Genomic DNA, 27,893 nt, shown 5'->3' with positions numbered 1-27,893 from the left:
CCGCAGCGCGATCGTCTTTCTCCTTCAAATATACGCGCCGGACGACAGCAACGAAGCGACCTTTCATCGCACGATTTACACATTCTGCTGCAGGAACCCCGATTGTCACAGAAGAAACGAAAACCGATGCTAGAACGTCTTTCGCTGTCAATTACCCAAAGCCAACCCGTTCTACAGCGAAGAGCCCCCAAAGGAGGACTCGAAGCAATCTGTTGGGGCGGGATTATCTACTCTATGTTGGGTGTGCGGCTCCTCGGGACCAAAGAGCTGTGGCAAGTGCAAGCAAAGAGCATCAGTTGATGCATTGGAAGAATGGACACAAGGCGAATGTTCTTCTGGTCGTGTGCAGCGGCAGCGCGATTTAGCGATTCTTCCGTCGTTCCTTCGTTTCTTTTTCCGGAATTGCTGATTGTCATCGAAGAAGAGGAAGAGGATAAGAATAACCCCGCAAAAACGGATGAGGAACGGATGGCTGACTACATATATGTATAGGGCTTACGTGCGTGAAAAATCCGAAGGTGTGTTAGATGACAATCAATTGGAAGAATTTGAAACAAGCTAAAAGGATAAGGTCTTTATGAAATTTAATTAAGAATAAGAACAGAGCAGGTATACAAATAACAAAGGGAAATTTAGCCAATAATTTTTTGCTTTATCTATGTTGTAAGGTAACTTTCGTATACAGTACCTTCTTGGATCGCGAACACTGGCAGGGAAGATCGATGGGGGACTCTTCTAAAAGCACCGTTTATAGTGGAGACGTAATAATGATGAATGCTAGATCCATGTTTGCACTAAATTATTTTAGCAGGAAATGCCGACCAGCTTTGAGGTGCTGCCACAAATGACGTAGGCTTGCCGCTGAGCTGCCTGCGCATTGACGTATTTCTTGCCGAGCGGTAACCATTACCAACGCGTTTTTCAAACTAAGAGACGTGGGCCAGATTTGTCTTAGGCCCTAACGTACACGTGATTGCACTGTGGCTTACTATAGAGGACCCATTCGTTGCAGAGACCCTGTAAAACATTTTGTAGCACTAGGATGGGGGTGGCTTGTCTTTTTCAGATAAGAAAAGAAACAATAGCAAAGAGACAACGGCTGTTTTGAGCTCAGACGAGAGTATTTCTGAGCGGAAGAGAGGTGGAGCTGAAGCAAGAACTTTTTGTAGTACTCCCAGATGCATGGCATATGATGCATGGCATATGGTGCATATGTAGTAGGCACATAACATGACTTGCACGCCTTGCCTCCCTGACGCGCGGTAGATAGGTAGATATAGGTTAGTTTAGGTTAGTTAGTTAGGGCACCGGCGGAGTGGTGCACCCTGCGTGCGCTGCTGCCGCCATGGAGTAAAAGGTATGGTACAGAAATTTTATTTCAATAAAAGCAAAAAAACGAACAGCCTTCTCCCTCTTTTTGCGCGGGCAGTTTTTGTTGACGGGGTCTTGCCCAGGACCCCGAAGGAGCAGTTTTTTGTGACGGGGTCCTGCTCAGGACCCCGGAGCAGTTTATAGCGTCATGCCCAGGACACTCTCCTAAAGAAAAACAATGTGAACAGAAAAAGAGAAGAAATCTACCATACCAGACTCTTTGCATTCTTCAGTGTTTGTTTTGCCATCTCTCTTGCATGTCTGCCTGCTGCTGTTCATAAAAATCAATAGGCAAACAGGCGTATTTTTGCTGTAGGCGTCATTCTCCAAGGGAGACTACCAATATAGATAGTACTGTAGCCTCGTTTGGAGATACACACCGTGTAAGTGGGCAGTTTTCCTTCTTGTGGCCGCACAACCGCTTCAGCAGTTGATGTAAGCCTACCCAGGAGCGGGACAGTTTAGACGTTATGGCCTCGTGATCCAGGAGGCATACAAGCAGTTTAGGAGACTGCATCTATAGAATTAAGATGCAAATCCCCGCAGTCCGGCAGATGGACCGACCCGTCGTGCTGAGGACGTTGGGACCGCGGTCTACCTCTTCGTCACTTCCGGTTACCCACCTCAGCACTAGCGAACATTTATGACAGCCCAAAATTTTGAAGTGAGGAGCCGACACCATCATATTTGGTGATAAAACGCTTTTCACACGCCTTCTAAACCTCCGCGCTCGATTTTTTTCGATGCGATACAACGAAGCGTCGTCTAACTGTGACTTTGCAACGACGAAAGAACATTAGAATGTTTCTTAATGCATTTTAAAAGCAAATAGCGTACGAAGCGCTTGCATTGTCTCTTCCGTTTGTCGAAAAGGACCAAGTTCCCAAAAAGGACCCCGACTTCAGTTTACCTCTCCAATCCGATGCACTGACAATGCTAACTCCTCTAGGCGTAGAATGCACGGTTCGACGACGGAATAGACCCGACAACGACAAAAGATTATAAATCACATGATCAAAGCCCGTATCCCCGCGTCCAGTATGTGTGAAGAAATTGGTCTCTTAGATAAACCAAAAAACAACGCCAAGAACAACAGCGGCATATAACGGCATAAAACAGTTAAGTTAGCTAACCTGTACAAGTTATTATTATTTATTATTATTACCCATCCTAATTAAATAAGCAACTATGATGTCGAATTCAAGGCAACTTTATAACAATCGCGAATGTGAACTTCGTAACTGGCTATGTCGCTAATAGCAAACTTTGTATCACATTTGCAACAGGCCAGGCCGCCAACCAAATTGCCAGGGCCGTCAGCCTTTGAAAAATCCCCCAGTATACTGCCGGGCGTCGGTTTTCGCGAGGTGACAACTCGCACATTCCCGGAAATGCTCCCATTTCCAGTGACCGACTCACCGTCGACGCCGTTGTGCCTCTTTCCGGGCGACAACGATCTCCTTGTCGAACGCGAAAGATAGGGACGCTCAGACCGTTCAAATGCCCACTCGCCTTCTCGCTCCTAGAAGATAAAGACGCTATATCTTTGCATAGGAGATTAAGTAAGGTGTTAGTTACTTCAGAGACTGGCGCTGATCTGCCAACAGGGAGGGAGGGTGGTCGATTCTGAGGAGAGAAGGGTGACGCGTTGAGACAAAAAAAACGAAGCCTATTATATACCTTGAATTCTTCCAGTCGGGCTTTTAGCTCGGCGTTTTCGTTCTCAAGTTGCGCCGCGCGACTTTCTTGCTGCAAGCACTGCACACAATAAGACCCCATCAAAAAAAACAAACTACGTTGAATCGATTATCTAACCCTGATTCGGACGAACTCGGCTCGTTTCGCATCCTCTTGCAGCTGCTCTCGCAATATCTTCTCTCTAGCCAATTCAGCCGACATCTCGTCGGCGGTCCGCTTAGCCTCACTCAAACTACTTCTCAGGTGATCTCTCTCGACTGTCAGTCTCTCCACGTCCTTCAAAGCGATCGCTCTCTCGTCGGCGAGTCGAATCGCTTCCTCTTTCAGTCGCTTCGAATCGTCGTCTTCCCCGCTCCCTTGAAGGCTCTCCAACGCCGACAGGGCTTCGTGGCACTTCGCCTCCGCCTCGCGTCGCTTTTCGTTGAGATACTCGACGAGCGAGCGCATCGACTCGGCGACGCGACGATTGCAATCGCTATCGGGACCGAGAACGGATCGATGTTCGCGAAGCTCGGTTCGCAGTCGACCGATTCTCCACTTGAAGTTGTCCTCGGCGAGACGTCGTTCGCATTTGCATTTCTCGAGCTTCTTCTCGCAGTCGGACAACTTGAGCTGACACTAGAACCAAGGATTATATATATATATAGAGAGAGATGGGTTCTTGGGGAGGGACACTACCTGCTTTGCTTTTCGCAGCGATTCGACAATCTTTCGATTCGATTTATCCGTGAATTTTTTCTTCGACGCTCGCATGCGCGCCAGTCTCGTTCGAACTTGCTCGACAGTTTCATTTTCAGGTGTCACTGAAAATCAATTACAATTAAAAATACAATACAATTAAAAAAAACTAACCTTCTTCTTCTTCGTCGTCGTCTATTAGCGCGTCTTGCGCCTCTTTGTCGAAAGCGACGTCAATTCCGCCGCTCATGTATCGTCTGAAGTACTCCGGAAGCGTTTCGATGCTCGCCTTCAGTTTAGAAAGCGCTGAGAAAACGGGTTCCTTGTGCGACAATTTTAGACAGAATACGACGAAGTCGTCGAGAAAGGACGCCAGCATTGCCATGGCGCCGTTGAAACCGTAGCGATAGGAGTCGAGCTCTTCAACGAGTTGCGCTTCTCGTTCTTGAAGCGCCTTGAGCCTGTCGTTGAGATTCTCAATGACAATCGCCTAATAAAATAAAATAATAAAATTTATACATACAGTATATAATATTTTACTTGTGCTAATGACGACGACTTTGAACAGTGGGGACAGCGAGCGCTCGACTTTCCCAATGCCGATGCTTCTCCTCTATCTTCCAGAGAACAATTGGAAAGAGACGGTTTCTATAAAAAATGAGAAATACGTCTATCGACTTGTCATGAAAAGAACTAAATTGCGAGTAAGAGGATCTAAACAAACGTACTAAATATTTAAAATACAATAGAGAGCCGGCTTTTTTTAAATTATACAAACAGACACCTCTCTATAATACAAAGGGAAAACAAACAAAAGGGGAGTACAGTACGCGTCATTCATACGCGCATACCTTCACGACGCCGATTTCGCGATCGTCGACGGTTTCGCATCGATCCAGAGTCTTCGATCTCGGACGCATCGACGCGAAATCGCTCTCCCGCTCGTCGTCCGCCTTCTCCGATTCGGGAAAACGGATCGACGGATCGCTTCGAAACGCTTTCTCCGACATTCTCCGTCGTTCGTCGACGTTGGCGTGCGACAAGAAGACATCGAGAAGCAACACGAGCGCGGCGAGCATCGTCTCCGGCGTCGAACGACGCGTTCTCGCGTAACCGCCGTCGCGTTCGACTTCCCCCGAATTCGACGTCGTGACGACGCCGAGCGAGACGTCGCGCTCGCCGACGACGTTCGGTGATGACAATGGTCGGGACATCGATCGGGGAACGAGTGCGGCGACGGCGTCGGCGTCGTCGGCGTCGTCGCGTCGCGTTTTGTCTCCGTTCTTTGACATCGCGCGCGGGATTGCGCGCGCGGGGGGGCCGCTCGAGGTGCTGGGAGAAAGAGCGGGAGTAGAGGACGCTTTTGATGGGATCGAAAGCTGAGCTGGGGGGGGGGAGGCGCGCGTAGGGTTCTCGCGTTTCGCTCGTTTCGCGGCCCCGCGGCGAGACGACGGTCTTGCTCTTACGCAGGTTTCGAGAAGGCGGAAGTGAATTACCTTGGCTAGAGGCCGCTGTTCGCTGAAAGAGGAGGCGTGCTGTGCATCGAGGTTACAGGCAGCTTCGTTGAAGCACGAGAATCGGACGCAGCTCTACTATCACTGTGTCCTTACTTTGGAGTGACGTCACGAGTGCCCGTACAAAAAATGTTAACCACGAAAAGCATTTTATTTATTTGCATTCAATCGATTTCATAACAAACGTAAACGCAATTGAAGTCCTTGTCACATGTTACCGTTTTATGGTTTTTTCGTTGTAGTAATTGTTGGTTTGAGCAAACGTATTGGTTCTATCTCGGCAGGCGGACCGTCAGTTGGCGACAGGACCTTTTGCTGAGCATGTCCGACAAAAATGTCGGCTGTCACGCACTGAAAAATGATGAGGAGTCCGAGCAGCAACAGGTACCACAATTTGTCTTCATTCTATTAATTAAATTCATAATAGATATTTTTTACTTATCTCTCTATACCAGTTGTTCCTTTTTGTACCACCAAACCTAAATCAGCAATTATTTATCATACACCAACTTCTTCACACAGACAAACTTACGACCACTAGCCCAGTCATTCCACTTACTAAAAATTCACAAATATAGAGAAGAAAAGGACGAGACAGAGTCTACTTACGTAGCATGTTAAAAGTCGACAGAAATAGAATGGGAATTCCATCTTTTATAGCAACAACCAATGAATAAATCATGGCACTCTAAATGAATGGTGCAGTATTCACCCAGAGGTGCTGTGGTCTATGGTAAGGCCGACTACATTTTAGCACGATTTTCGAACTAAATTAAGCTCAGACTCTAATGTAGTGCAGTATCCATGCTCTTGGCACTTATGACTCCACCCACTTACCAGAACGGTGATGATAACCGCGATCAAGTATAGTCGGATTCCCACCGTCTGCGAAAGATGAATGCGTCACAAGCAGACTCTAGTCGCGTGCAAAACTACTTTTCCTCGCGACTCCTTTTGGTAGATCGGCGCAGGGCCTCCTGTCGCTGGAGGCGTTGGAGGAGCTGCCATCTTGTGACCGTAACGTACGCAATGCTCGTTCCACGTGAGCGCTTCAAACGAAATCGCGTAGCACGTGCACGCTTAGACAGCAAAAACCTGCGCGTGCATACTAGACAGGTTCTACTAGCTAACGCAAATTTTGTGCTCTTGCATGCCTGTCACGAATCTTCGCAAGTAGTATCGACCTGAGGTGGCTTCGACTGATGTGACGGCGGAGGCGGCGGAGGGTTGACTAGATAAACCTTTTCGGAAGGAATAACTTCCCCATCCACTTGATCGTCTTGCACAAAAAGCGCGATTGCCCCATTTACTCCTTCCTCCAATTTCGCATCAGCATCAGAAGAACCCTAGCAAAAAAAAATGATAAATTCTTTTGAGGTGCGAGAAACGTCGCGGCCGACTTCGTCTTTCTCGTCGTCAGTGCCATCAAGGCATGTTCTTGAAACACAATCAGTTTGCGACGTACTCGTGACAGCCGCTTGCGTATCCGGTAACGACGACGTCGAAACGATGTCATTGCGGCCACATGTCCGGTTCGGAAGAGTTTGACTTGTGTTTGAAAAGTATGGCCTGTGCGTTTACTGCCGCGCACAACGAGTCATCATAATCTTGAAATAGCCCAATGAGACCGGGTTTCGAGAAGACTATCATGTTTCATTACCGTCCTCATTTTCGGACAAAGGTCGCTTTTTTGCCGCAGAAGCGTCGACTTCGTCGTACACGCCTGATTCTTCGCTCGGTACCGTAGCCGTCACAGTGACATAGCCGTTCTCGTCAGCTAGGCGGTTAGCTGAGTGATTCGTCGTCATTGTCATGGGAATGACAGTCCTATAAAATGTCCAGACCATCGTGCCTTAGCTTATCCGTCAAGTCCAAGACTTACATCTTTCTGTCTCTTGTAGACGCCTTCTGAACATTATACCCTGTAAACGTACGTACTTGCAGACGATCGTCGCGTCGTTTTCTGTATCGAAGTCGTTTGCAGACGTGGCCAGACAAACGAGGTCTGCAGAGCGGACGAAATCGATAACGCGCCCACGAGAAACGAATGATCGACTCACTGAGGGGAGAGAGCGTGGAAAGCGTTCTATAAGAGCGCGACTGGGCCCCGATCGAGCGCAAGACCAATTAGCCCGCTACGCATGTACAACTAACTACTCAATTAGAGGGCTGTTTACCAATGGAAGACTCGTCAAAAATCAAACAAGTCGACTTGGAAAGCCTCGAAGCCGACCTAGAAAAACGATGTACCACGGGTATACGATTGAACGTAGCATTTTCAATTTCAAGCCGACTTTCAGGTTGTCACGGCGAACAAACGACTTCACGCGTCTCGCACGCGGCTGCGCAAAAGCTGTTTACCAGATGTCATGTGGCGCCAGCGAGGTGGCGGTTGTTCTTAGGTGCATTGTCTACTAATAGTAAAGGGCGGCTTGCTCTTAGGAAGCAATTTTTTTTGACAGTTTTTAGGAACATGCTCAACGAAGTTTTATTGCAAGTTCTACCGTTTACGCTCTCCCCTATTTCGTCCCAATTGTCGGTGGAATCAAACTTATTGGAGCCACTTCAGTGGGAGGCCCATGAGTGGGTGGCCCATGAGTGGGTGGCCGATCAGTGGGTGAAACAATTACTGGCTTTGAACGCGGATGTCCACCAACAAAGATATCAGTTACCACGCATTGAAAAATGATGAGGACTCCGAGGACGAGAAGATACCAGAGTTTGTTTTCTTTCTGCGTAGGAAAGAAACGAGTCAACGTTGTAGGAAATTGCTGCAGTGTATTACCAGAGCATCGTTTCTGTACCACAGCACCTGAAAAAAACGCCATATAAAGAAATTTTTTGATACATAATTAAAACTTACGACCACCAAGCAAATGGCGCCGCTAACTATTTGTAAAAATACGCGATTGACGAAAAACGACGAAAAATTTTTGTTTGACCTACTGATTATATTGACAGTCGTTAGAATCAAAACAGGGAGGTCTTTGATACCAATAACCAGAGTATAAATGACTGAAATCTAAAGGCAACAGGCATTGTGATGCAACTTCACGAGAGACGTTGAATAAACACGAGTTTGTGTTTATTGCACCTGTGTACGGTTACCCTGCCACTTACCAGAACTATGATGACGACCAGGCAAAAGAAAATGGGTATTCCAAATTTCTGGAGGTCACAGAATCGTCAACGAGCTTCGAACGCCGTCGAATTCGTACCTTAAACGACGATTCTTCTGGGTAGATCGGCGCCTGTTCCGGTTTTGGCGAAGAAGAAGAAGGAGGAGTGGAAAACGGATCTTTCCAGTCGTCGTCCATTTCTAGCGTACGTTACCCGGATACGAACGTAGAGCAATCATTGGCGTGCCAACTAGGTAATTATACTCACGAAAATTCGGGGGAGGGAGAATAACGCAACAAACAAATCACAGCTCTGCAATTGTACATCAGTATCAAGCAGAATCACTTCAAACTCGGATATTCGTCGGGCAGAAGAGAATGAACGCGGCACGTGGGGCACGTGCTCTGTTCCGTCAGCCACTTGCGTATACACTAGCAAGAAAGCGAGCCCCACTTATAATAGAAATATATAATCTTATATTCTTACCCCAATATGAAACCTGTGGCCACACTGTAGCATGACACGATTCGTCGACGACATCGCTTCGTGGCATATAACGCACATTTCCTCGTCGTCGTATCCGGCACTTCCTCTCGTTGAACTTCGCGACGGCTTAGCGGAAGAATGGTGGTGCGGGTGCGGCGGCTGTCGACGTCTCTGCTGCTGCTGCTGTCGAAGAGTCGCGACAATAGCCGGTGGAAGTTTGCTTTGAAAGCGACTCAACACCGTGTCCGTCACTCGACAAACGATGTCGTCCAACTGCAAGCCAGACAACGAATTGTGATTTTCCATTCGAACGATCTTCACGCACTCGGCAAGATCCGGCCTAAAGAAGAAGAAAAAAAACAACGAATCGAAGAGTATATTGTTTTCTAACGTCGCGTCTCGCACCTCGAGAGCGTCGGAAACAGTGTCCCCAGTTTGCTCATTATCTTTTCGTAACTGTTCAACTTAGCAGGTTTGGCAGCACTGGCACTCGTCCCACTCGGAGGACCCCCCACGGCGCCTCTAGCGCCGCCGTTCGCCGGTTGAGAAGGCTCCGATCGTTGCTGAGCATTCTGCGCGGTTTGCGTCGAAGGAGCCGCTGATTGCGACGGAGGAGCCGACTGTTGCGCGGAGCTCGCCTGCGCGTGGGTTTGCGCCGGTGCTGGCACTGCGGGCGGCGGTTGCGAATGCTGTTGAGACTGAGCAACCGGCTGCTGCGGCTGCGGCTGTTGAAGTCGTGCAGTCGTAAGCGTGGGACGCATGGGAATGACGATATTGATGGGAGTCAAGCTATTCATTTCTCGTCCGTTCTGCACCGACTGAATTTGGTCTTCGAAAGCGAGTTTATGGTCCTCGATGACCCGCGCGAGACTGACGAGATAGCTCTGCCATTCGGCGAGCGTTTCCTGAGCGCCAACGGCGGTACTAACGGTCAAATCAATCAATCAATCGCGTTGCGAATATTTAGGATATATGTATGTCGTACCTGCTTGACTTTAGGGCGCTCGTCATGTGAATCATTGCCACTTCGGCGTCTCGTTTGCTTAGTTCGAGAAGCGTGATGACCTTTTCTCGTTGCAGTTCGAGGACTTGAACCTGAAGAAAGAAGAAAATTTTAGGGGTCCTACGACTTTTTCTTTTTTTTTCGGCGAATATTCGTACTTCTGCTTTCTCGGCTCGTCGCGTATTGTGACGCGCCGTCGCCTGCAAATCCTTTTCTCTGTGCTGGAATCGCGACATTTCGATCTCTAAATTCAGTCTAAGAAAAAAAACGAGAAATTCACCACAATAATAATAATAATCGCACAGTCGATTCGCACTTGTGCTCCTGAGATTCCTCTCTCAAACGAGATATCGAAGACTCCATTTCCTTTCGCGCACGATTAGCTCTAGAAAAAAAACCCCAAATGGCTTATGCAGTAATTAAAAGAAATAAGTAGTAGGTATACTAACTTTCTCTCTTCATCTTCCAAGTCTCGCACCTTCGCTTTCAACTGTTTCATCACCTCAAGACGGCTTCGCTTCTCCTGCCCGTTTCGTCTCACTTCCGTCTCCCATCGAGTGTCTTGATCTGCGATCGTGCGCAGCAAAGGTTTCTACGAGAGAGAACGCGATACTGTACAAGAAAAAAAAACTCGTTTCAAAATATTCGTTTTCAAACCTTCGCCGCTTCGACTTGAGCGGCGACTCTCTCCTGAAACGCTTCGGCGTCGACTTGCATTTTCTTCCGCAACTTGACGATCTTATCCTGACTCTCGTCCAATTTGAAAGCGAGCTCTTTCTTCTCCTTTTCCAATTTCTTCAACTCCTTCTCCATTTCCTCGACGCGAACGACGAAATTGTCGTTCGTCTGCACGGCTCGACTCTCGACGACTCCCCCGTCCGTCTGCACGGCAGACGACGAAAGAGTCGCTTTCGCATTATCGCCGCCACTTCCGCCGCCGCCGACGGTCAAGTCAAAAAACGACATAAATTTCGACACTTTCTCCCCCTCGCGTCCGCCGTCGATCGCCACCGACGAAGACGACAGATGGCTCGCCGGCCAAAACGATCTCTCCGACGACACATCCGAAGTCGTTACCCACGGCGAATACGCATCGGACATTGCCGGCACGTACGGAAGTCCGTCGTCGTCGTCGTCGTCGTCATCGACTTTCGGATTTTCTGTCGTCGTCGATTTCTGTTTCGCTTGTCGTCGTTCTGGTCTCGCATCCTCGTTGTCGTCTTCGTCGTCGTCGGCGGCGGCGACGTCGTCGTCTTCGATTAGACTCAGACGCTTGCCGTCTGTTCGAATTTCTGGCCACCGTTGAAGGAATTTGTAAAGGCCGCCGGCGTTTTTCACGAACGTGTGAACGTTATCGGGTAATAGAGCGAAGACGTCTTGGATTCTTTGATCGGAGACTTCCATCGGTCCGTGATGACGCAAAATTTCCACAAATAAGCTAGAGAAAAAAAAAAGATCGAGGATTCGCGACGAAGCGAGCCGGCGCTAGTCTTACGATAGAACCCCGCTTTCGTCCACTTCTGTTTCCTCGATATTCTGCGCCTTTGCCTCTGAGCTAGGAAGCCGTGGTCGCGGCAAATCCGAAACGTTGAGGCCAGCATCCATGGCCCGAACGTGATCTTTCAGCTGAGGCGGCACAGCGAAAGGATTTTGCGAATCTATTGAAAGTGTTCTAGCTACCGACGACGATTTGTCCGACCTAGAAAAGAAAAGAAGATTCGTCGCGACATAAAATAATGTACGAAACACTAAATACTTTTCTGCGGTGTCGCTAGCTTCTTGTCGCCCCCGAGAGCCAAAAAATCCCTCCAAACGCTGAACAACCTAAACCGCAAACCGATATCATATATGAGTTCATAGTCGAGTCACTCTTCTGCACCTTTGGTCGTTTCTTTCTCTTGTGACCCTTTCGCTAAGAACATAAAATGAAAACGCGTCGGTGGCGTCGTTCTTTACTTACCGAAACGGCATCGCTTTCGTCTTTTTTCAGCACGACAAAACTGGGCGAGTGGCGCGTTTCAGGTTGGTCGTTGCGAGAAGGAGAAGGCTTTCCTACAGACGCTTCCTCTCCCGTTCCATCGGGCGTCAATGAGTGGTATTCGCTTCTGTCGTCGCCACCGCTAACGGAAGCGTTATCGAACTACGTGGAAAGGATATATATAATGGTCGGTCGGCGCCATCTGTTTTTCAATTTTTACTTCTTCTGCTTTTGGGTCTTCTTTCGTAGCGACTTCTTCCCTTGCGGGAACCGACGCGACGGGTTTTTCTTTTTCCCTTTCCGAATCCCTTTCCTTTTCCTTTTCCTTCTCCTTTTCGCGTTTCTGTCGTAGCGCCGCCGCTCCGGCCATTTTCCTTTCCATCATCATTCTAAGACAGCAAAGTGACACGCAGATAAAATATCTAATTTCTAAAATCGACTTCTGCTGTTGCTGCTTGCCGCTTCCCCCTCTGGCCGAAGCCTTTCCGTCGTCCGTTTCTTTCTTGACGTCTGCACGATACTTTAAGAAGAAAAAAAGTCCTGACTTCACTTCTAAGAAACTGGGAGATGATATTCTACCTGCTTCACTGGGTCACCCGTCGAATCCTGATCATATTTCTCTACCAATGTAATCTCGCCACTGCAATCGGGAGTCAAACAGCTTTGCTGAAGGAAATGCTGAAATATATTGAGATTACTCTAGTTATCATACTCCTCCTCTTTCTAGACTATCTATCATACTTTATCTGCCGAAATGTTCCTTTCCGCCTTGACTTTCTTCCAGTTCGACGGCAGATATTCAACGCGACATCCCTCGCTGCACAAAACGCGAAAAAAGCCCTTGAAATCGGGATCGGCGAAATAGATTTCCCGTTGGCCTTCATAATCGACGGAATGATCGTAGGCGTCCCACTTGGGAGGATGCAATGCAGCAGCAATAAAACCCTGAAGTCGTTCCTAGAGAGAAAGAGAGAAAAAAAACAAGGCTTCTTGAGGCAATTTCCACTAATCAGCATACGATTACCTCAAGTTCTTTATTAATTGGTACGGTCACTTCTGGCCAACAAAACGCCTCTTGATCTGGTAACATCTCCAGAGCGGCTCTAGCTTCGTGCAGAGCGTCAGAAAATCTGCCGTACACAGAATTAGAAAAAATAGAAAGTCTCCTTTTTTTTTCATTGCGAACCTGTACTCCTTTAAATATCCTTCGGTAAGAGCAGCGCGCAAAGAGGGAACGAATTCCTTTCCGATCGTTTTCACCGTCTTTTCGAGAATAGCAATCGCTTCTTTGACGTCGCTTGCCGACGAACCGGGCGTTCGCAGTAAAGACACTCCGAGTCCGTAAAGCAAAAGACCGTGTTCAGTATCACTGATCTAGAAGAGAGCTAAAACATGATGGATTATTAACCTCATCGTAGCCCATTATACCTCCCCCTCATCAGTCGACAATTTCTCCATAACACGTCTCAAAAGTGCCTTAGCTTCTTTGAAGTTCTCCCTCGTAAAGTTCAAAGAAGCCTAATAATAATAATGATGAACTAGTTATAGTCGACGTTTTCTTTTTCCGAAACAATTATTCACGTTTTGCTTCAGTCGTTCGAATTCAAGGGCTTTGGTCTTCGTCTCAGCGTCTTCGGCCGGAATCGTTTCGTCGACGTCCGTCGATCCAGTCGCTTTGCTCTCGCTCTTTTCTTCGTCGTCGTTCTTGACGGTGGGCGTAGACGCGTCGTCGCTGGCGACGACTTCTCCTTTGGCGGCTTTGCATCGTTTCGACTTTTTCGGACCTTTTGTGAGCGACTCCATTCGCTCGCGCGACTCCTCAAAGTCTTCTTGGCGTTTCTGATCGCGAGACGACAGTGGCGGCGGCGGCTTCTCGTCTTTCTTTGAATCGTCCGATTTCGTCATTTCTTGGCTCACCGTTTCATCCTTGAGGAAAGGAGAGAAACGTGAAATACGTCGTATCATCATAAAAATAAAAGTCTTTATACGTCAGACGGATATTTTGTGGGAGGAGCGGTATAATTGGCAGGATTGAAAGACGACGACATCACCGCATATTTGTATTGATTTTTCTTCCTGCAGCCAGAAAAAAAAAGAAAAAAACCCTTACACCGACCGGAATAACAACAGCTCCCTCGTTCCTTCGTACATGATCTCAACGACTCTTATTCCCATGTCACTGTCTATGAAAAAAAACAAGATTTTGCGCGCAACCCAATTCGTTTTGTATTCTTAACAGTACCTTCTGATTCATCAGTCACCAAAGCAGGCATCTAAAAAATTGTATTTTAATTTTTTTAATTTTTCTCGCATCTGCTTGTATTTATTTATTTATTTATTTACCCCGTCTACGCCTTCGTCGGAACTATTGACCAAGTCGGGAAGAGAATCGTCGGTGTCCAAATCTTCCGGTTGTTTCCGTTTTTCTCCTCCTCCTCCTTCGTCGCTCTTCTTTCTGTCGTGGAACCCGCTCTCCCTCTCGTCTTCCGACGAATTGCTCGACACCAAATAAGGAAGATCAGCCGGAAGACTAAATCAAAGATTTTTTCCCCCCCTTCCAATTTGGAGAGATGGAAAGAAAAGATGGCGTACTCTTTCTCCGAAAGCGAGTTCGTCGACGATTGACCGGCGTCTTCGCGCGCGAGAGAAAAAAAGAGATAATAATCAATCGCACATAAATATTTATCTCCTTATGAATACTCGTTTCACTGCCCAACGCCTGATCCAATTCCTTGCGCAGATCGTCGAGAAGTTGACTCGAACCGCAAAGTCGAACAGCTTGATCATGCGCGTCTTTCGCTTGGTGGTAACGCTTGAGTTCAATGAGAGATAGGATGTAGCAGAATTGGCCCTAACACACGCACAGAGCCATAAAAAAAGTGCGCAACGTCAAATTTCAAATGGTTTCGACCTCGTCCCAGTGTGGCTTTAGGAAGATGCTCCGTCTTCCATCAGACAAAGAATTCCTGAGAAATGAAGAAAATGCAAGGGTACCTCACTCATTGATTTGTCCACCACCAAAGTTACCTAAATTTGTCAAGTTTGTGATAGCAACGACCTCTAGCGCAATACAGTTCTGCACAATACGGACTAGAAAAGAACAGAGAAATTGACAGATCTGTCATAGAAAAAAATGACACTGTAGTACTCACCTTCTTCGTAGTCCAGTCAAGAGTAGCCGAAAAGCTTTCTCGTAGTTGCGTTTCTGAAATTCAGATTCGGCTTCATCCCTGTGCCACTAAAAAAAAAGAGAAAGTAAGTAAATAAATAAATAAATAAATAAACAATAAAAGGTACGCCACTTGCCTTGGCTTCACTACTGCACGTCGGTTCGAGAACATATTCTTCTCTATGATTGAGCAGCTTCTTAAAAACAAAATTCACTAGAAAAAGAAAAAAAGAGAGAGAGAGGTGATAATATAGAGGCAATGTGTCTCCGTGCGCTTCGCCTTGCCTTGCTTCATAACCAGCACCACGATAATTACGCAGTGACGAAGAGATCTCTTATCCTTTCCCCTTTGCCTCGATTTTACAGTGTGAGCCCTGCACGCGCGCACGCAAAAAAGTTTTTGAATCGTTTTTTGAAAGGTTCGAGGAGTTTCGGCGCACCATTTCATGATGACGTCATTTTTCCACACTTTTTGAAAAATCGTTTTAGGTTTAGATTCCTACAATAGAAAGTTAAAGTTTCAAGAGAGAGGAAAACCGGTTAGTACATACGCGTCCGATGGTATTCATACTGCCAAAGACGTCACCCAAAAAATTTACGTTCTCCTGTGGAGCCAAATATTCACATCGAGATTGAACGGGGGGAAACTTTTTCTCGCTTCTACCTCGTCCAGTTTCGTTTTAAATAGATCAAAAACTTTTTCGACATCGCCGACCGTTTCAAAATGTTTCGGTTTGAATGCGTCGGTGTATTGCACTTCCCTAAGAAATAGACACACAAGTAGTCAAGGGTGCAAAAAACTCTCGACAAACCCTTTCTCACCTCAAATCCGTAAAGACTTCGTTTGCAAGAACCATCCACTGAAAAATCGAAAAAAAAAGAGAGAGGTGCCCATTGACTTCGTACGGCTTCGAAATCTCCTGCTCAAAAACCTTTTCCGTGTATGTTATCTTATTGAAGAGCAGAGGCGAGACGACGTTGATTTTTGCCACGTGAAGCAAACGATCGCGACGCGGCTTTTCGAATATGAAGAAGTCCCTCGCCAATTCGTCTTTTTTTTTTTGGAGAAGGGGACGCGTGTTTTTTTTTCAATTTCGTTGCGTTTCGATTTCGAACTTACAGCTTCCTCGCCCTTCGGCTCCGCGCTCCTCTTCGTCGGTCACGTATCCTGGAATCGTTCTCATTCTCGCATTTGCTTTGGCTTCGTCTATTTGAGACACTCACCTTCTAGAGAGAACATTTTGCTCGTTTCTTGAGCTCCGAACGACGGTTGCTCGCTGCTAGGGTGCGTAAGCTCCCGCGTAGGCTTGTGTGCAAGAGAGAAAGTTCGAGAAAACTCGAGATAAACAGGGCATGCGCGTTACACAGAAAATACTATTGATCCACTATATTGTCCAAAGCGTTCGTCTGTACGAAGAGCGGCAGACCGGACAAATCATGCCTATGCCCATTTTATCACTGTCGTTGAACTTCTCAAAAGCACTGATGCACGCCACGTGAAACACGTGGCTGCACGTCAGCAAGGCCACCTTCTTTCGACCAGCACAACAGACGCTCAAACAAATAGGACAATTGGTGGAACCTCTTTCTAAAGCTTTCTTTTCCGCTTCAACCCACATCTGATCCACAGATGACGACGATGAGTGGGATGCTGCTGCTGCTGCTGCTGCGTCCCGACTTGCAGCTACTAAATCAAACTCTTCGAACACTTTCTTACTGTTCCATAGCAAACGATCCGCTTCGTGAGTCAAGTGACGGGAATAGGCGTCAGAGTTTTCGACGGATGTAACCAAATCATTAGTCAATTGGCTCAACTTTGCCTCGTAGTATTTGAGTCGAAGTCGTCGATCCTGCGGGGGAACGCGTTTTCGTAACTCGCTGTACCATTTCCTCGCTCTGTAGCCACGCCATTGACTTTGTATGAGGATTGCAGAATATGTTCTGTGATATCTCGCGCCTTCGTACACAACGCGCTTTTCGTAGTTCGTCTCGCGACAGATGGGACACTTTGTCTGGCCCGAAAATCTCTCGAACGCTTCGAGACAGACGCGATGGAAAACGTGCGAGCACGAGAGAAGGAGTTGCTCCTGAGGACCGAACCGGTCTTGGCATATTGAACAAGGAAATTGAGAGTCGTTTCGCCGATTCGATTTGTGCTTAATTTCGGCCCATTCCGGTTCTGTTAGTAAAGAACGAGGCTGCTGTTCGAGACCGAGTTTCTGGGCTAGAGTAGGAGGAGGCAGTGGGGCGCCGACAACGTATTCTTCTCCTTCAGGATGAGAGGGGCGATTATTTGCACGCAGGCCTTTCTTGGACTTTTCGTCTTTGTCTCTGGAGGGTTTTGACGCCAGGCGACGTTGATTGCGGACGGGAAAGCGGCCAAGATTTAGAGAAAAGTTTTTCGAGAGTTGGCTTTGAAAGGCAACGGCATTCCAAGCCGTCGGGTCTCTATTTCCGACAGCAGGCACGGTGACAAAAGCCCGAGTTTCTTCCTTTTTCTTTCTGTGCATTTCCTGTGAAGACTTACACTGAACTGCAGCTATATAGAGCGTAAATAAAGCACTCCTTACATGCGAGGATTCCGTAGTCTAGTTGGTTATGGCATCTGCCTAACACGCAGAAGGTCCCCGGTTCGAGCCCGGGCGGAATCACATTTTTTCTTTCTTTTTTTCTTTTTTCTTTTTCACTAAAGCATGCTCAAATTCGTCTCGTTTAATTTTAATTACCAAGTTTTGCTGGTGCTGCTTGAATCGAATTCTGCGCTAATTAGCGCGCGCTCTATCTGTGTCCACCATCAGTTCCACCATCAAAGAACGACGTAAAACGTTGAGAAATAGACTATTCCTCAAAGAACGACGACGCAAAACGTTGAGAAATGGACTACAATACTATTCCGACGTCACTCGAGAGACGAATCAAGGAAAATTAAAGGCTACACAACACCGACTAATACAGCTACGCTAGACTCATAAAAACAGGCCACAATGCACACTGTAGGCGTATGTACACTGAGGGGCATTCATACGCATTCTATTAAACTGAAAAATAATCATTGGAGTCACCTGACTTCTTTCTTCTTCCCTCTTCCCTCTTCCCGCGAAGATCGCTCGCTCACGGCGGGGCGGCGTGAGCGGAAACGGAATTGGATGCACGCGCACCGAGACCGCCGTCTGCTGATGACAGGTGAGGGGGAATAAGAACAGCAGCCAGAGACGGTTTTAAGCTCAGTTCTACAAAGAAAAAAAAACACCATTCCCCCCATATACGATAATCCAATAGCGTGCATGCTCCCATTTTTTACCTTGACGAGAAAAGTTAAAGAGCTGAGGAAGGTCGCGTCCGCTCGGTAATCGAACGCCCGGCTCTCGAAGCTCGCCGAAGAAGGCGTGAGCGCAAGCTTCCAAGGGATTCAGCCGCTTCGAGGGAATGTACTCGAGCAGTTGGCTGACGAGCGAGATGGCCTCGGCGGGAATCCGCGGACGAAATACCTTCGAAATCAAAAACGGTACTCAAAAAAAAAACAAAAGAAATCGCTCAGGAAGAAAACCTTACCTTGTGCCAGGGATGGGCTTTCACTTGGGGAAATTTAAAATCGGTGTAATTGGGATTCATTTCGCGAATTTGTTCCCTCGTCGGCGTGCCGAGAATTTTGATGATTTCGACGAGCTGATCGACGCCGCTGTTGCCCGGAAAAATCGGCTGACCGAGCAGCAGCTCGGCTAGCACACAACCAGCCGACCATACATCTTAGAAAGGAAAGGAAAAAATATATAGGATCTATTACTAGCTCGAGCCTTTGTACCTATGTCTGAGGTGTAATCAGTGGCGCCAAATATTAGCTCGGGTGCTCTGTAGTATCGCGAGCAGATGTAGGAGACGTTGGGTTCGCCTCGCGTCAGTACCTTGGCACTGGGTGGGAGAAAACGTTTTTGGACACAATGAGAAGCCGAATAAGGACGGCGAAACCGTAGGAAAGGCGCTCACCTGCCAAAGTCGCACAGTTTCAGTATGGCCGATTCCGGATCGAGAAGAAGATTCTGCGGCTTGATGTCTCGATGACAGATTCCGTGGGAGTGAATGTAGGCGAGAGAACGAAACAGTTGATACATGTACAGCTAAGGAAACGCTGTCATAGAGGCCCTAACTCGGTGGGAGTGATGGTACCTTGATGTAGATAAGTGGGATGATCTGTTTGGATTTGCTGTAATGCCGCGAGACGCGGTGAACGGTTTCCGGCACGAACTCCAAGACGAGGTTCAGGTACACTTCATCGCGCTACGAAAAGAAGGGAAGCGCTAATACAAACACAAAACGTCCGGCGAAAGGAAAGCGAATGCTTGCCTTGTCTCCGCTGGAGAAGAAGAAGTAGCGCAGACGAACGATATTGCAATGCTCTAGCTGACGCATGATCTGCAACTCGCGGTGCTAAGAAAAGAAAAAAAATCAAATACATCAAGTGCCTCTAAAGTTTAGCATATCACAAAGAGGCCACTTGTGAGAATAGTCTCTCAATGAAAACCTAACCTAGCCTAGTCTATAGTATAAGGGGGGTACTATGTAAGACAAAACATGAAACGCCTCCTACAAGAAACACAAAACACAAAGGTCAATAGCACTTCCCTCACCTTAAATCGTTTGTCCTGCATGACCTTTTTGATAGCGACCGTTTCGCCGCTCGGCATCATTTTCGCCTGATAGACGACGCCGAACGATCCCTTCCCGATCACGTTCGAATCGACGTAGGATATCTCCTGACTTCGATCGGGCAGCGATCCGGTCGTCGCGACGACCGTCGTTATTTTGCCGCCGTCTTTCGCGTCTGCGCGCGAAAAAGGGAACGGGGTGTACTCGTTTTCCTAAGGGGGCCCCCCCTCTCCCCGCGCGACTCACGGCTGACGCGCATTCCGCCGACCGACGGCCCGCGCGAATCCTGATTCTGTTGGTCGGCGAACGACGTCGTTCTCGGTCGTCGACTCGCCATTGCTCGTACGGGATTTTCGCTTGTCCCCCTCTCTTTTCAATGGCGACGGGCCTCTTCTCGATTATCTCGGCGTTTTTTGATCTCAGGTGCGACGCGACCGCATCGACGGTAATTTCTCGCAAGGACACGACTAAATTCGCCTTCGATTGGCCTTTTATCGGTGCCAGTCGCGACTGGTTTCGTTCGTAAAAATGGCCGACGTGACTACGCGCATGCGCACTAGGCTATACCCGTAAAAGCGCCGTCGCTTCCTCTTTTTTTCGCGTACGGATTCGACGGCACTACAAACGCACGTGCACGAGTCGACGGGCCGGTCGGCGAGACCACTCCTTCGTTGACTTCCCGTCTCTTAGCACAATTATAGGGCGCGAACACACGACTACACTAAGTTCTAAAATCAATTAATAGTCTTCTCGTTTTTCTGGCGGTGGACCACACGGCTGGAGCATTTTCTATCGCAAAGAAACGAGATAGAGTGAGTGCACGTTGACGTAGACAACAAAAAGCCCGTCACTTCTAAGCGGGTCACGGGGGTGTGTCTATTAATCTTTACCTGAAGTAGATTGAATCGTACGCGTGCTTTGGATTCGTTTTCCGCTACCGAAATGTGACTTAGAAGGTTGTCGTGGCCGATGTACGAAGCGAGGCTGTCGCGATGATGATTTACTGTCCATTCGCTAGAAAACGATTTTCAGAGTCTACTGCACCGTCTATAGTGCATCTCGTACTATCTAGTTGTGTCCGAGTGGCCCGTTCCAACGTATTTCGATTGTACTGTGGAAAGTAGGGATAAAGTCGGGTTTTTAAAATAAGCGCAGCTGAGCTTACAGTGTTCCAATTGACTGTGTATGTTATACCGCTCCGCCTAAAGGTCAGAATACACGTCTCAGACGGCGAAAAAGCGAGAAGGCCTACCGCCATCTTGAAGCGAGACCCCGTACAAAGATTCACGTGATCGGATAAATGGTATTAATTCATGAAGAAAAGTCCTGCTTCCAAATAAATTCCTTGTGATACGGATCTCCCTCGCTACAGTTCTTGCCGCACGTGTACACAACTAATGTACCCCAGTCTATAGTTGACTCGGACAAAGAATCCACCTCGAGATAATTCAATAGCTGAGGCATGATCTATCTCACAAAACTAAAATCAAAAAAATCAAATCAATTGATTTCCAAACCTGAAATTCAAATAATCGTTCTGAACCACATTGGCAACGAGGTATGTCCACTTCATTGGGAACATGTTCACTAGATGCCCACAGGATCTCTCCGTTTCGTTGATACCTTACAACCTAAATAAAGCAGAAAAATTATAGGCTAAATTTCCTTTTATTATTTGTATACCTGCTCTGGTTCTTTCTTGATCTTTTTCTTAAATTTCATAAAGACCTTATCCTTTTGGCTCGTTTCGAAGTCTTCCAATTGATCGTCATCTAACACACCTTCGGATTTTTCACGCACGTAAGCCCTATAGTCAGCCATCCGCTCCTCATCCGTTTTCGCTGGATCATCATTATGCTCTTCCTCTTCTTCGATGACGATCAACGACTCCGGAAAAAGAAACGAAGGAACGACGGAAGAATCGTAAAAATCGTGCTGCTGCTGCTGCGGCACACGACCAGAAGAACACTCGCCCTTGTGTCCATTCTTCCAATGCATCAACTGATGCTCTTTGCTACAATACCGGGCCTGTCTGCACTTTCCACAGCTCTTTGGTCCCGAAGAGCCGCACACCCAACATAAAGCAGCTAATCCCGGCAAATCGACCCCAACAGATTGCTTCGAGTCCTCCTTTGGGGGCTCTTCGCTGTAGAACGGGTTGGCTTTGGGTAATTGACAGCGAAAGACGTTGTAGCATCGGTTTTCGTTTCTTCTGTGGCAGGCGGGGTTCCTGCAGCAGAATATGTAAATCGTGCGATGAAAGGTCGCTTCGTTGCTGTCGTCCGGCGCGTATATTTGAAGGAGAAAGACGGTCGGGCAGCGGCACACCCCGCAGGAGGTCTCATCGGAAGATGGAAGTTGGGAGAGATCGAGCCACGCAGGAAAACCGCCTACTTTGCTGGGAAAGAACGGGCTGCGTAGAGTGCACCGACTTTCCGGCTTTTCGACGAAGCCGAGATCCATGCTCTAAAGCGCGTTAGCGAAATTTGACACTTTCCACACCAAGGGCAGCGTATCCGGGCAAACGCATAGTTGCCATTTATCCTGCCGCGATCCGGCTCACTGTTCTCTATCCACTCGTCTGTCGAAGTCCTAGTAGCCGAAACATGGCGTCAAAACTTAAAGGAAAGATCAACGAATTGCGCGATCGAGGGGATAATGCGCGCGACGAACTCGAAGAGGTGAAAAAGCGTCGCAAAGAATTGGAAGACGAAGCGCACAAACTCGAGGAGAAAAAGAGCGATCTCGAACGCAAAATAAGACTACGCGAAGAGGAACTCGACAAGACGGAGTCGCAGAACGAAGAGAAACGCGAGCGACTCGAAAAAGCGCTCGTCGATTCGAAGACGCGCGCGACGGAGAACGAGGCCCTATGCGAACAGCTCGAAACCGAGATCGATCAGCTCGAAGACGACGTTCGCGAAGAGAAAAAGAAACGCGACGAGCTTCAACAGGAATTAGACGACGCTTTGAGCGAGCTTAGTTAGTACGTCGTAGTAGCGCGCGGGGATCGCTCGATCTCGTACTTTGGGACAAAGACAGTTGTGTGCGTTTTTCTCTTTTTTTGTCTTTTGTTCTCTTGGCTGTTTTCGTTTTTCTTTATTCTTTCGTGTTTCTCTCTCGTTGTTCTGAGTCTACGTTCGTCGCCCGGCGTGGCGCGACGACGCCGGAGGGTCGTTACTTTGGGTGGGCGTATGCGTTCGGCGCCGATTTGCTCGTGTTGAGGGGGGGAGGAGCCGGCTGCGTTTGCACATGGTCATTCGAAGAATGCTCTGGGGTCGACGTAAGTAGGCTTCCCGAAATTCCTTTGCGGTCCCCGAAACCGTTCCGGTTCCGCGAGAAAAAAGACCACGTGAGCAACCACAAACAATATAATATTATTTACGTTTGTACGTAGTACATTTACTCTATTACTAAAGCACTAAATACACTACAGTAGTATCATCGCCGCAGTTTCTTTACTTTTTACGATAGCAAGTCTTCAAATTTCTCGCTTGCCTGCTCTTTGTCGACATACTGCTTCAACGCTTGTTGTTTCGTTTCGAGCTGAGCTTTGAATTCCTCCATTCGCTTCAACGTTCCGGCTTTCTTTGCCTCGACGGTGGCAATGCCGTGCTTCGCTTTGGTCAAACGTCCGGTGAGCTCGCGAATCAGACCGACCTGACGACCGTGCTCTTCCGAATTTTCGTCGACCGCCTTCAATCGATCGTTCTGCCTCGACAACTCCTGCTCCATGCCCTTCACCGTGTCCGACAGTTCGATGATCTCCCGCGCCTGAGCGGCGTACTCGATGTCGAGATTATCGACGCGGGTCTCGAGCTCGTTGGCTTGCAACTCGAGAAAATGCTTGTATAAGTCCTTCTGCTTTCCGCTCACCTCTTCAGCCAAATTCGCCAATTTTCCCGAAGCGTACGAGTGCATGACGTTGCGTCGCGCTCGTCCCCACAACTCGTTTCCGCTCCGCTCGCGCGTCATCGTCGGCCGTCCCATCGTCGTCGCCGGTCGAACGTCCGACATGGCAACGGCGCTCATCTTTCCCTCTTTCGTCTCCATCTCGTTCAGCCGTCGTTCGACGTACGCACTCGCGCCCGTACCAAAGGCGGCGATTTTCTCCTCGACCAAACCCAAGTATTGGCGCAATTTGGCATTTTGCGAAAATCCCGAATACTTCGCCATTCGACTGAACAGGACCTCGGGCGCGAAATGAGCGCCGTCGCTCATCGTGCCGCGCAGCAACTTCAAATCGAGAAGATCTTCGACGACGTCCGACTTCTCCGCTTCCGTGTGCGCTTGACCGTAGAGACCGTCGAGCAAACTCGCGCCCGGATCGACTCCCTCCTCTCGCGCCTTATTCAACGCTTGCGAGCGACGATAGCGAGCGAAAAACATATCGTCGCAGCAGACGGACAATCCGCGATGAAATTCGCGCACGAAATCGGCATTGCCGTCGTCCCGGAAATCGTTGATCTTCATGTGAGCTAACGTGTGGACGAGAACGAGGACGAATTCGCCGACGCTGTCCAAGCGTTGCCGTCGCACGTACAAAATTCCGCTCGTCTTGTCGTACGCAAAAGAATTTCGATAAGCGTTTCGAGGAAAGTGAGCGTTCGCCGGAACGCGTTCGGCGAGCAGAAGCGTGACGGGTTTGTGACGGCAGTGAACGGCGAGCATGTCGCAGACGAATTGACCGAATTTGTAGACGACGAAGGCGCGCGAGTCCAAATTGTCGACGCGAAGCGGAATCAGTTCCTTGTCGTCTTTCCATTCCTTGTCCTTTTCGTCGAGATAGCCTTCGCCGGGAGCGACGGGCGTCGTTGGCGCGTCGCGACGCGGATTCGCCGCGCCGCTCAACACCAGAGACTTGATCGATTCGAGTTTGTGATAGAGAGGCGATGCGAGGAGTAGCGACGCTACTTGTTCTTCGCTGAGCGGCTGAACCATCTGAAGAGGCTCTCCCGTCGGATCGAAGTCCGTTCCGCTGACGATGGGAATTGGTTCGAAGACGGGCGGTTGGGGTTCTTCTGTTACCGTTGTTGCCGCTGTCGTCATCTCTGCTACTTCGACGACCGTCTCTTGAATCGTTTTCGCGATGTTTGCTTGCATTTTTTCGCGTTCTTCCGCCTCTCGAGCTTCCATTTCGCGTTTTCTTTCGGCCATTTCGAGTTCGACTTGTTCGCGTTTCGCCTTGCGTCGTTGCTCGCGCTTGGCGGCGAGTTTCTCGCGCAGTTCGCTCGTCATTCGTAGTTTGTCCGCTTCCATTCGACTCGTCAATTTGCTGACCTCTTCCTGATGCTTTTGCTGGAGGACTTTCAGTTGTTCGTCCGATGCACCCTCTTCGCCTAGACGCTTCACTTCCTCCGCCGTCTTCTCGCGCGACTTCTTCACCATCTCGTGCCGACGCTTTTCGAGTACTTGAAGCGACTTCTTCGTCTTGTCTTCCTCGCGATCCGCTTCCTCCTCCATCTGACGTTCGAACGCGACTAATTCCTCGTCCAATCGACGCTGCTGCTCCTCGTCAAACGCTGAAAAGAAGAAAAAAAATAAAAAACCACTTGTTTTTTAATTCAATTTTACATACCTCGTTTCTCTTCCTCTATCTTTTGCTCGTTCTCCTTTCTCTGCTCGTCGAGTCGACGTTTGACGGCTTCCAATTCGGCAGCGGCGGCACGAGCCTGTTCAATCGATCTCAGACGACTCATCGAATTTTCCGGCGTCAATTCGTTCAACGCCGTCATGAATTCCTGATAGTGTTTCTCCCTCAACGCTAGCTTGTCCTGCGCGTGTTTCATCGCCAATTCGGTCGCCTTACCGCGCTCGAGTCGCTTTCTCTGCTGCGCGTAACTCTGTTCGAGTTCGGATAACTCGAGTTGCTGCGTGTTGATCAATTCCTGCCGTTTTTCCTCCACTTCCTCGGAAGGCAATTTGCCCGCGTCGGCCATCAGATCTTGCATGGCCTGCTGATGCTTCGAAAGCATTTCGTCTCGGTCGCGATCGTGATTGTCCATGAGGGAAGCCAACGCGTCGTCGATCGCTTCTTTTTTCTCTTGAGCAAAACTGGCTTCCAAATCCTCCAGCTCTTTCGCATGGCGTTGAGCTAGAACCTAGGAGAAAATCGTTTATTGAAATTTTTCCCTATACCGTAGGTCTTTTACCTTTTTAATGACGATGTCTGCTGCCTCGACGCTGTTCTCTTGAATGCCTGTTATCATAGCTGCTTTTTCGGCTTCTTTTACCTGAGGAAAAAACTTGGAGTTGATGCAGCAAAAAACGCGTTTCATTTACCTGTCTGCTTTTGACGTCTTTCATCTCTTTATCCATTTCTCTCATTTCCTTCTGCAATTCCAATTCTTTTCGGCGCCTGTGTTCGTCCAAACGTTTCTGCTTTCGCAAGGCCAATTTGTCGCGAAGCGCCATCTCTTGACGCGACTTTTCGTTATCAAGACGATGCTCCAACTCTTCCAGCTCCTTCTGGTGCATTTCCACGAGCTAAGACAACGATTTTATATACGAAGACGCTCGTCATATATCTATCTCTTACCTGTTTCCTTTCCTCGTCATTTATATCCGTTCTTGCTGCCAAGACGGCGGCCAATTTCTGCCTTTTCTCGTGCAGAGCCTGTTCTTTTTTCGACGCAATTCTCTTCTTCTGTTCGTCCTCCTCTTTCCTCGCTTCTCGATCCAACTTATCCTTCACCTCCATTTCTTCCTCTTCCAAGCGCGTCGTCATCGCCTCTTGCGCTCTCGCCTGCTGCTTTGCGAGAGCCTTCTCTTCCGACGACTGTCGCGGCACAATGACGTCAGGTACAATCACTTGAGTCGGATCGACGCTTGACGCCTCGGCCCGTTTGCTCTGTTCGACAACCATCCGTTTCGTCGCCTCTTCTTCGATTTGCCGACGAGCTTCCTCTTGTTTCTGAAGTCTTCTCTTCTCCAATTTTGCCTATAGTGAGAAACAGCGTATAGTACAAGATATACCTTCAGAGTCATTTTTCTCTCGGTACCTTGACTTCGGATCCGTGTTGAAGTCGCTCCGACGCCAACGCTTCGTCGATCTTCTCGGCCTGCTTATCGAATTCTTGTAGAATTTGCTTCTGCTTGCGATCGTCAACAGCCGACGACTGGAGCCCAGAGACCTTTTTAGTAAGCACGATAAATTAGTCTGTCTTTGATATATCGATGTTTTATCTTACTTTCTTCAGTACGTCTTTCGAGCTGTTTTTCAGCGCTTCGGAAAACTGATCGTTGACTTCTTCTCGCAATTTTTGCACGTGCTCTTCCTCGACTGCAGCGGAGCCCGCCTCGAACTCTTCGCGTTCGCGTGCCTGATCTCTCTCCAGTTGATCCAAACTCTGTTTCCGTTCACGTTCGGTAATTTCTCCTTTAGCCGACTTGTCGTCCAGAAGCTTTTCGAGCTAAATGAATTCGTTAGAGAAGCTAAAATTCGCTCGCGAATCGAACTACCTCTTTTCTCTCGTGCATTTGCTTCTCTTTTAGTCGTCTCATAGCTTTCGCCTTGCGCCCTCTCATGCGAGTCTTCAACAAACGTTCCTGCATGCTTCGACGATCTTCGAACTGCTCGGTCAGAGAACGACGCTGAAGCGAATGATCCTCCATCAACTTGAGCCTATCTTCTACAGAAATCAATCCCTCGTCCACCAAACCGTTCTAAAGAAAAAAGTGATCAAATCTCGACATCTTCTTTCACGTTGTTTTTTCTCCCCGTACCACAGCAGTTTCCAAGTTTCCGTTGAGCTGTTTATCCAATTCTTCCAGTTGAGCGTCTGATTGCTCGGCCATTTCAACGGACAGAGCTCGCTTCTCGTCGTTCATCAAAGCACTCGTTATCATTTCTTGCAGACGAACCGCTCTCTCCGAGACGGCCGCCACGTTCTTCGCATCCACAGCTTGATCCGGCAGAGCCATATTAGCCCTCCTAGCCTAAAAATAATTTATGAATAATTCTATAATTAAAATGCAGAGTTTCTCCTTACTTGTTCGTCGTGCGTTGCTCTTAGCGACGCCTCTTTTTCCATACGTCTCTTTGCTAGCTTCTCTCGTAACGCGGCCATATGACGCCCCTTCTCGTCGCTCAGCGCGGACAGCTGATTTTCCATGTACTGATCGTGATCCTCTACGATTCTCTTCATATCGTCTTCGCTCCAATTTTTCTCCGTCAACTTCTCGGCCAACACCTTGGACAAGTCGTTGATGACCGTTTGTTTCTGCTCGTCC

General features: G+C 48.2%; 8 protein-coding genes, 2 long non-coding RNA genes and 1 other non-coding gene across 13 annotated transcripts in view; 4 read left to right on the top strand and 7 right to left on the bottom strand.

Moving 5' to 3' along the window:
• Nucleotides 1-409: 409 nt before the first annotated feature.
• LOC136188681 (uncharacterized) lies at nt 410-1,395 on the top strand. 2 transcript variants are annotated; one of them, XR_010670276.1, is made up of 3 exons: nt 410-609; nt 669-761; nt 812-1,395. It is a non-coding gene; the product is annotated as an uncharacterized lncRNA (long non-coding RNA). The 2 variants fall into 2 exon arrangements; XR_010670277.1 differs by having other exon boundaries at nt 809-1,395.
• On the bottom strand, nt 1,386-5,369 carry LOC136188620 (inner centromere protein-like). The gene is made up of 9 exons (XM_065976374.1): nt 5,244-5,369; nt 4,599-5,079; nt 4,288-4,395; nt 3,922-4,237; nt 3,748-3,872; nt 3,187-3,687; nt 3,052-3,129; nt 2,950-2,997; nt 1,386-2,893 (listed from the first exon to the last, which is right to left on the bottom strand). Exons 2-9 carry the CDS (start codon nt 5,037-5,039, stop codon nt 2,558-2,560), a joined length of 1,953 nt encoding a protein of 650 aa, XP_065832446.1. The 5' UTR covers nt 5,040-5,079; nt 5,244-5,369; the 3' UTR covers nt 1,386-2,557.
• LOC136188687 (uncharacterized) lies at nt 4,605-5,537 on the top strand. Its single transcript, XR_010670278.1, has 2 exons — nt 4,605-5,446; nt 5,504-5,537. It is a non-coding gene; the product is annotated as an uncharacterized lncRNA (long non-coding RNA).
• Nucleotides 5,394-16,364, bottom strand: LOC136188606 (E3 ubiquitin-protein ligase TTC3-like). Of its 2 annotated transcripts, none has more exons than XM_065976358.1 (53): nt 16,242-16,364; nt 16,138-16,185; nt 15,950-16,068; nt 15,840-15,877; nt 15,682-15,778; nt 15,569-15,622; nt 15,458-15,516; nt 15,303-15,391; nt 15,155-15,231; nt 15,001-15,086; nt 14,876-14,938; nt 14,760-14,814; nt 14,549-14,699; nt 14,441-14,480; nt 14,192-14,378; nt 14,091-14,121; nt 13,998-14,031; nt 13,837-13,924; nt 13,430-13,774; nt 13,277-13,366; nt 13,035-13,222; nt 12,873-12,978; nt 12,590-12,805; nt 12,428-12,526; nt 12,289-12,368; nt 12,069-12,237; nt 11,831-12,010; nt 11,750-11,782; nt 11,627-11,694; nt 11,366-11,569; nt 10,528-11,308; nt 10,320-10,462; nt 10,187-10,255; nt 10,029-10,125; nt 9,853-9,962; nt 9,273-9,791; nt 8,868-9,207; nt 8,480-8,812; nt 8,382-8,429; nt 8,208-8,283; nt 8,125-8,150; nt 8,047-8,073; nt 7,556-7,993; nt 7,322-7,494; nt 7,144-7,266; nt 6,922-7,088; nt 6,662-6,868; nt 6,198-6,607; nt 6,099-6,146; nt 5,871-5,949; nt 5,794-5,819; nt 5,714-5,740; nt 5,394-5,666 (listed from the first exon to the last, which is right to left on the bottom strand). In XM_065976358.1, exons 1-38 carry the CDS (start codon nt 16,255-16,257, stop codon nt 8,723-8,725), a joined length of 5,259 nt encoding a protein of 1,752 aa, XP_065832430.1. In that variant the 5' UTR covers nt 16,258-16,364; the 3' UTR covers nt 5,394-5,666; nt 5,714-5,740; nt 5,794-5,819; nt 5,871-5,949; nt 6,099-6,146; nt 6,198-6,607; nt 6,662-6,868; nt 6,922-7,088; nt 7,144-7,266; nt 7,322-7,494; nt 7,556-7,993; nt 8,047-8,073; nt 8,125-8,150; nt 8,208-8,283; nt 8,382-8,429; nt 8,480-8,722. The 2 variants fall into 2 exon arrangements, with proteins under 2 accessions (XP_065832430.1, XP_065832435.1); XM_065976363.1 differs by having other exon boundaries at nt 7,439-7,494.
• On the bottom strand, nt 16,333-17,605 carry LOC136188639 (RING finger protein 32-like). Its single transcript, XM_065976395.1, has 2 exons — nt 17,588-17,605; nt 16,333-17,530 (listed from the first exon to the last, which is right to left on the bottom strand). The coding sequence occupies exon 2, from the start codon at nt 17,525-17,527 to the stop codon at nt 16,403-16,405; it is 1,125 nt and encodes a 374-aa protein (XP_065832467.1). The 5' UTR covers nt 17,528-17,530; nt 17,588-17,605; the 3' UTR covers nt 16,333-16,402.
• Trnav-aac (transfer RNA valine (anticodon AAC)) lies at nt 17,595-17,668 on the top strand. Its single transcript has one exon. It is a non-coding gene; the product is annotated as a tRNA-Val (tRNA).
• A 264-nt stretch (nt 17,669-17,932) lies between these two features.
• Nucleotides 17,933-20,190, bottom strand: LOC136188630 (glycogen synthase kinase-3 beta-like). The gene is made up of 9 exons (XM_065976383.1): nt 19,908-20,190; nt 19,643-19,836; nt 19,359-19,442; nt 19,182-19,292; nt 19,002-19,132; nt 18,820-18,926; nt 18,570-18,763; nt 18,319-18,505; nt 17,933-18,247 (listed from the first exon to the last, which is right to left on the bottom strand). Exons 1-9 carry the CDS (start codon nt 19,996-19,998, stop codon nt 18,129-18,131), a joined length of 1,218 nt encoding a protein of 405 aa, XP_065832455.1. The 5' UTR covers nt 19,999-20,190; the 3' UTR covers nt 17,933-18,128.
• Nucleotides 20,191-20,328: 138 nt separating this feature from the next.
• LOC136188667 (splicing factor 3B subunit 5-like) lies at nt 20,329-20,977 on the bottom strand. The gene is made up of 5 exons (XM_065976428.1): nt 20,914-20,977; nt 20,827-20,863; nt 20,727-20,772; nt 20,552-20,675; nt 20,329-20,450 (listed from the first exon to the last, which is right to left on the bottom strand). Exons 1-5 carry the CDS (start codon nt 20,917-20,919, stop codon nt 20,400-20,402), a joined length of 264 nt encoding a protein of 87 aa, XP_065832500.1. The 5' UTR covers nt 20,920-20,977; the 3' UTR covers nt 20,329-20,399.
• Nucleotides 20,954-22,876, bottom strand: LOC136188649 (programmed cell death protein 2-like). Its single transcript, XM_065976406.1, has 3 exons — nt 21,345-22,876; nt 21,179-21,292; nt 20,954-21,128 (listed from the first exon to the last, which is right to left on the bottom strand). The coding sequence occupies exons 1-3, from the start codon at nt 22,122-22,124 to the stop codon at nt 20,973-20,975; spliced, it is 1,050 nt and encodes a 349-aa protein (XP_065832478.1). The 5' UTR covers nt 22,125-22,876; the 3' UTR covers nt 20,954-20,972.
• Nucleotides 22,191-22,783, top strand: LOC136188661 (tropomyosin-like). The gene has a single exon (XM_065976416.1). It carries the CDS (start codon nt 22,268-22,270, stop codon nt 22,646-22,648), a length of 381 nt encoding a protein of 126 aa, XP_065832488.1. The 5' UTR covers nt 22,191-22,267; the 3' UTR covers nt 22,649-22,783.
• A 138-nt stretch (nt 22,877-23,014) lies between the features above and the next one.
• Nucleotides 23,015-27,893, bottom strand: part of LOC136188599 (uncharacterized) — a 38,283-nt gene continuing 33,404 nt past the window's right edge. Inside the window, exons 16-25 of the mRNA XM_065976346.1 lie at nt 27,653-27,892; nt 27,387-27,599; nt 27,123-27,326; nt 26,852-27,073; nt 26,663-26,794; nt 26,200-26,601; nt 25,944-26,147; nt 25,814-25,894; nt 25,240-25,762; nt 23,015-25,183 (exon numbers count right to left, since the gene is read on the bottom strand). Coding sequence (XP_065832418.1) covers nt 23,127-25,183; nt 25,240-25,762; nt 25,814-25,894; nt 25,944-26,147; nt 26,200-26,601; nt 26,663-26,794; nt 26,852-27,073; nt 27,123-27,326; nt 27,387-27,599; nt 27,653-27,892 — 4,278 coding nt within the window. The 3' untranslated portion in view covers nt 23,015-23,126. The remainder of the gene's footprint in view (nt 25,184-25,239; nt 25,763-25,813; nt 25,895-25,943; nt 26,148-26,199; nt 26,602-26,662; nt 26,795-26,851; nt 27,074-27,122; nt 27,327-27,386; nt 27,600-27,652; nt 27,893) is intronic.

Source organism: Oscarella lobularis, chromosome 1 (genome assembly GCF_947507565.1).
Source record: "Oscarella lobularis chromosome 1, ooOscLobu1.1, whole genome shotgun sequence".
Lineage (NCBI taxonomy): Eukaryota > Metazoa > Porifera > Homoscleromorpha > Homosclerophorida > Oscarellidae > Oscarella > Oscarella lobularis.
Note: the sequence above shows the minus strand (reverse complement) of the source record. Positions and strands in the feature narration are given on the sequence as shown.

Bases quoted from the DNA above. Each gene is read 5' to 3' on its own strand.
- LOC136188620 (XM_065976374.1), bottom strand. From the start codon at position 5,039: ATGTCAAAGAACGGAGACAAAACGCGACGCGACGACGCCGACGACGCC. The intron at 3,688-3,747 runs GTAGTGTCCCTC...CCTTGGTTCTAG, and splicing joins CGCTGCGAAAAGCAAAGCAG to TGTCAGCTCAAGTTGTCCGA. The intron at 2,998-3,051 runs GTATATAATAGG...TTCTCTCCTCAG, and splicing joins CCCGACTGGAAGAATTCAAG to AATCGACCACCCTCCCTCCC.
- LOC136188606 (XM_065976358.1), bottom strand. The intron at 13,367-13,429 runs GTGAATAATTGT...TATTATTATTAG, and splicing joins TCGAACGACTGAAGCAAAAC to GCTTCTTTGAACTTTACGAG. The intron at 9,792-9,852 runs GTACGACATACA...TTTGACCGTTAG, and splicing joins AGCGCCCTAAAGTCAAGCAG to TACCGCCGTTGGCGCTCAGG.
- LOC136188639 (XM_065976395.1), bottom strand. From the start codon at position 17,527: ATGCACAGAAAGAAAAAGGAAGAAACTCGGGCTTTTGTCACCGTGCCT.
- LOC136188630 (XM_065976383.1), bottom strand. From the start codon at position 19,998: ATGGCGAGTCGACGACCGAGAACGACGTCGTTCGCCGACCAACAGAAT. The intron at 19,443-19,642 runs GTGAGGGAAGTG...TTCTTTTCTTAG, and splicing joins TGCAGGACAAACGATTTAAG to CACCGCGAGTTGCAGATCAT. The intron at 19,133-19,181 runs GTACCATCACTC...GCGTTTCCTTAG, and splicing joins TCCCACTTATCTACATCAAG to CTGTACATGTATCAACTGTT.
- LOC136188667 (XM_065976428.1), bottom strand. The intron at 20,773-20,826 runs GTAAGCTCAGCT...TACTTTCCACAG, and splicing joins ACACAGTCAATTGGAACACT to TACAATCGAAATACGTTGGA. The intron at 20,676-20,726 runs GTACGAGATGCA...ATCGTTTTCTAG, and splicing joins CACTCGGACACAACTAGATA to CGAATGGACAGTAAATCATC.
- LOC136188649 (XM_065976406.1), bottom strand. From the start codon at position 22,124: ATGGATCTCGGCTTCGTCGAAAAGCCGGAAAGTCGGTGCACTCTACGC. The intron at 21,293-21,344 runs GTATACAAATAA...TGCTTTATTTAG, and splicing joins TCAAGAAAGAACCAGAGCAG to GTTGTAAGGTATCAACGAAA. The intron at 21,129-21,178 runs GTTTGGAAATCA...TTTGTGAGATAG, and splicing joins AACGATTATTTGAATTTCAG to ATCATGCCTCAGCTATTGAA.
- LOC136188661 (XM_065976416.1), top strand. From the start codon at position 22,268: ATGGCGTCAAAACTTAAAGGAAAGATCAACGAATTGCGCGATCGAGGG.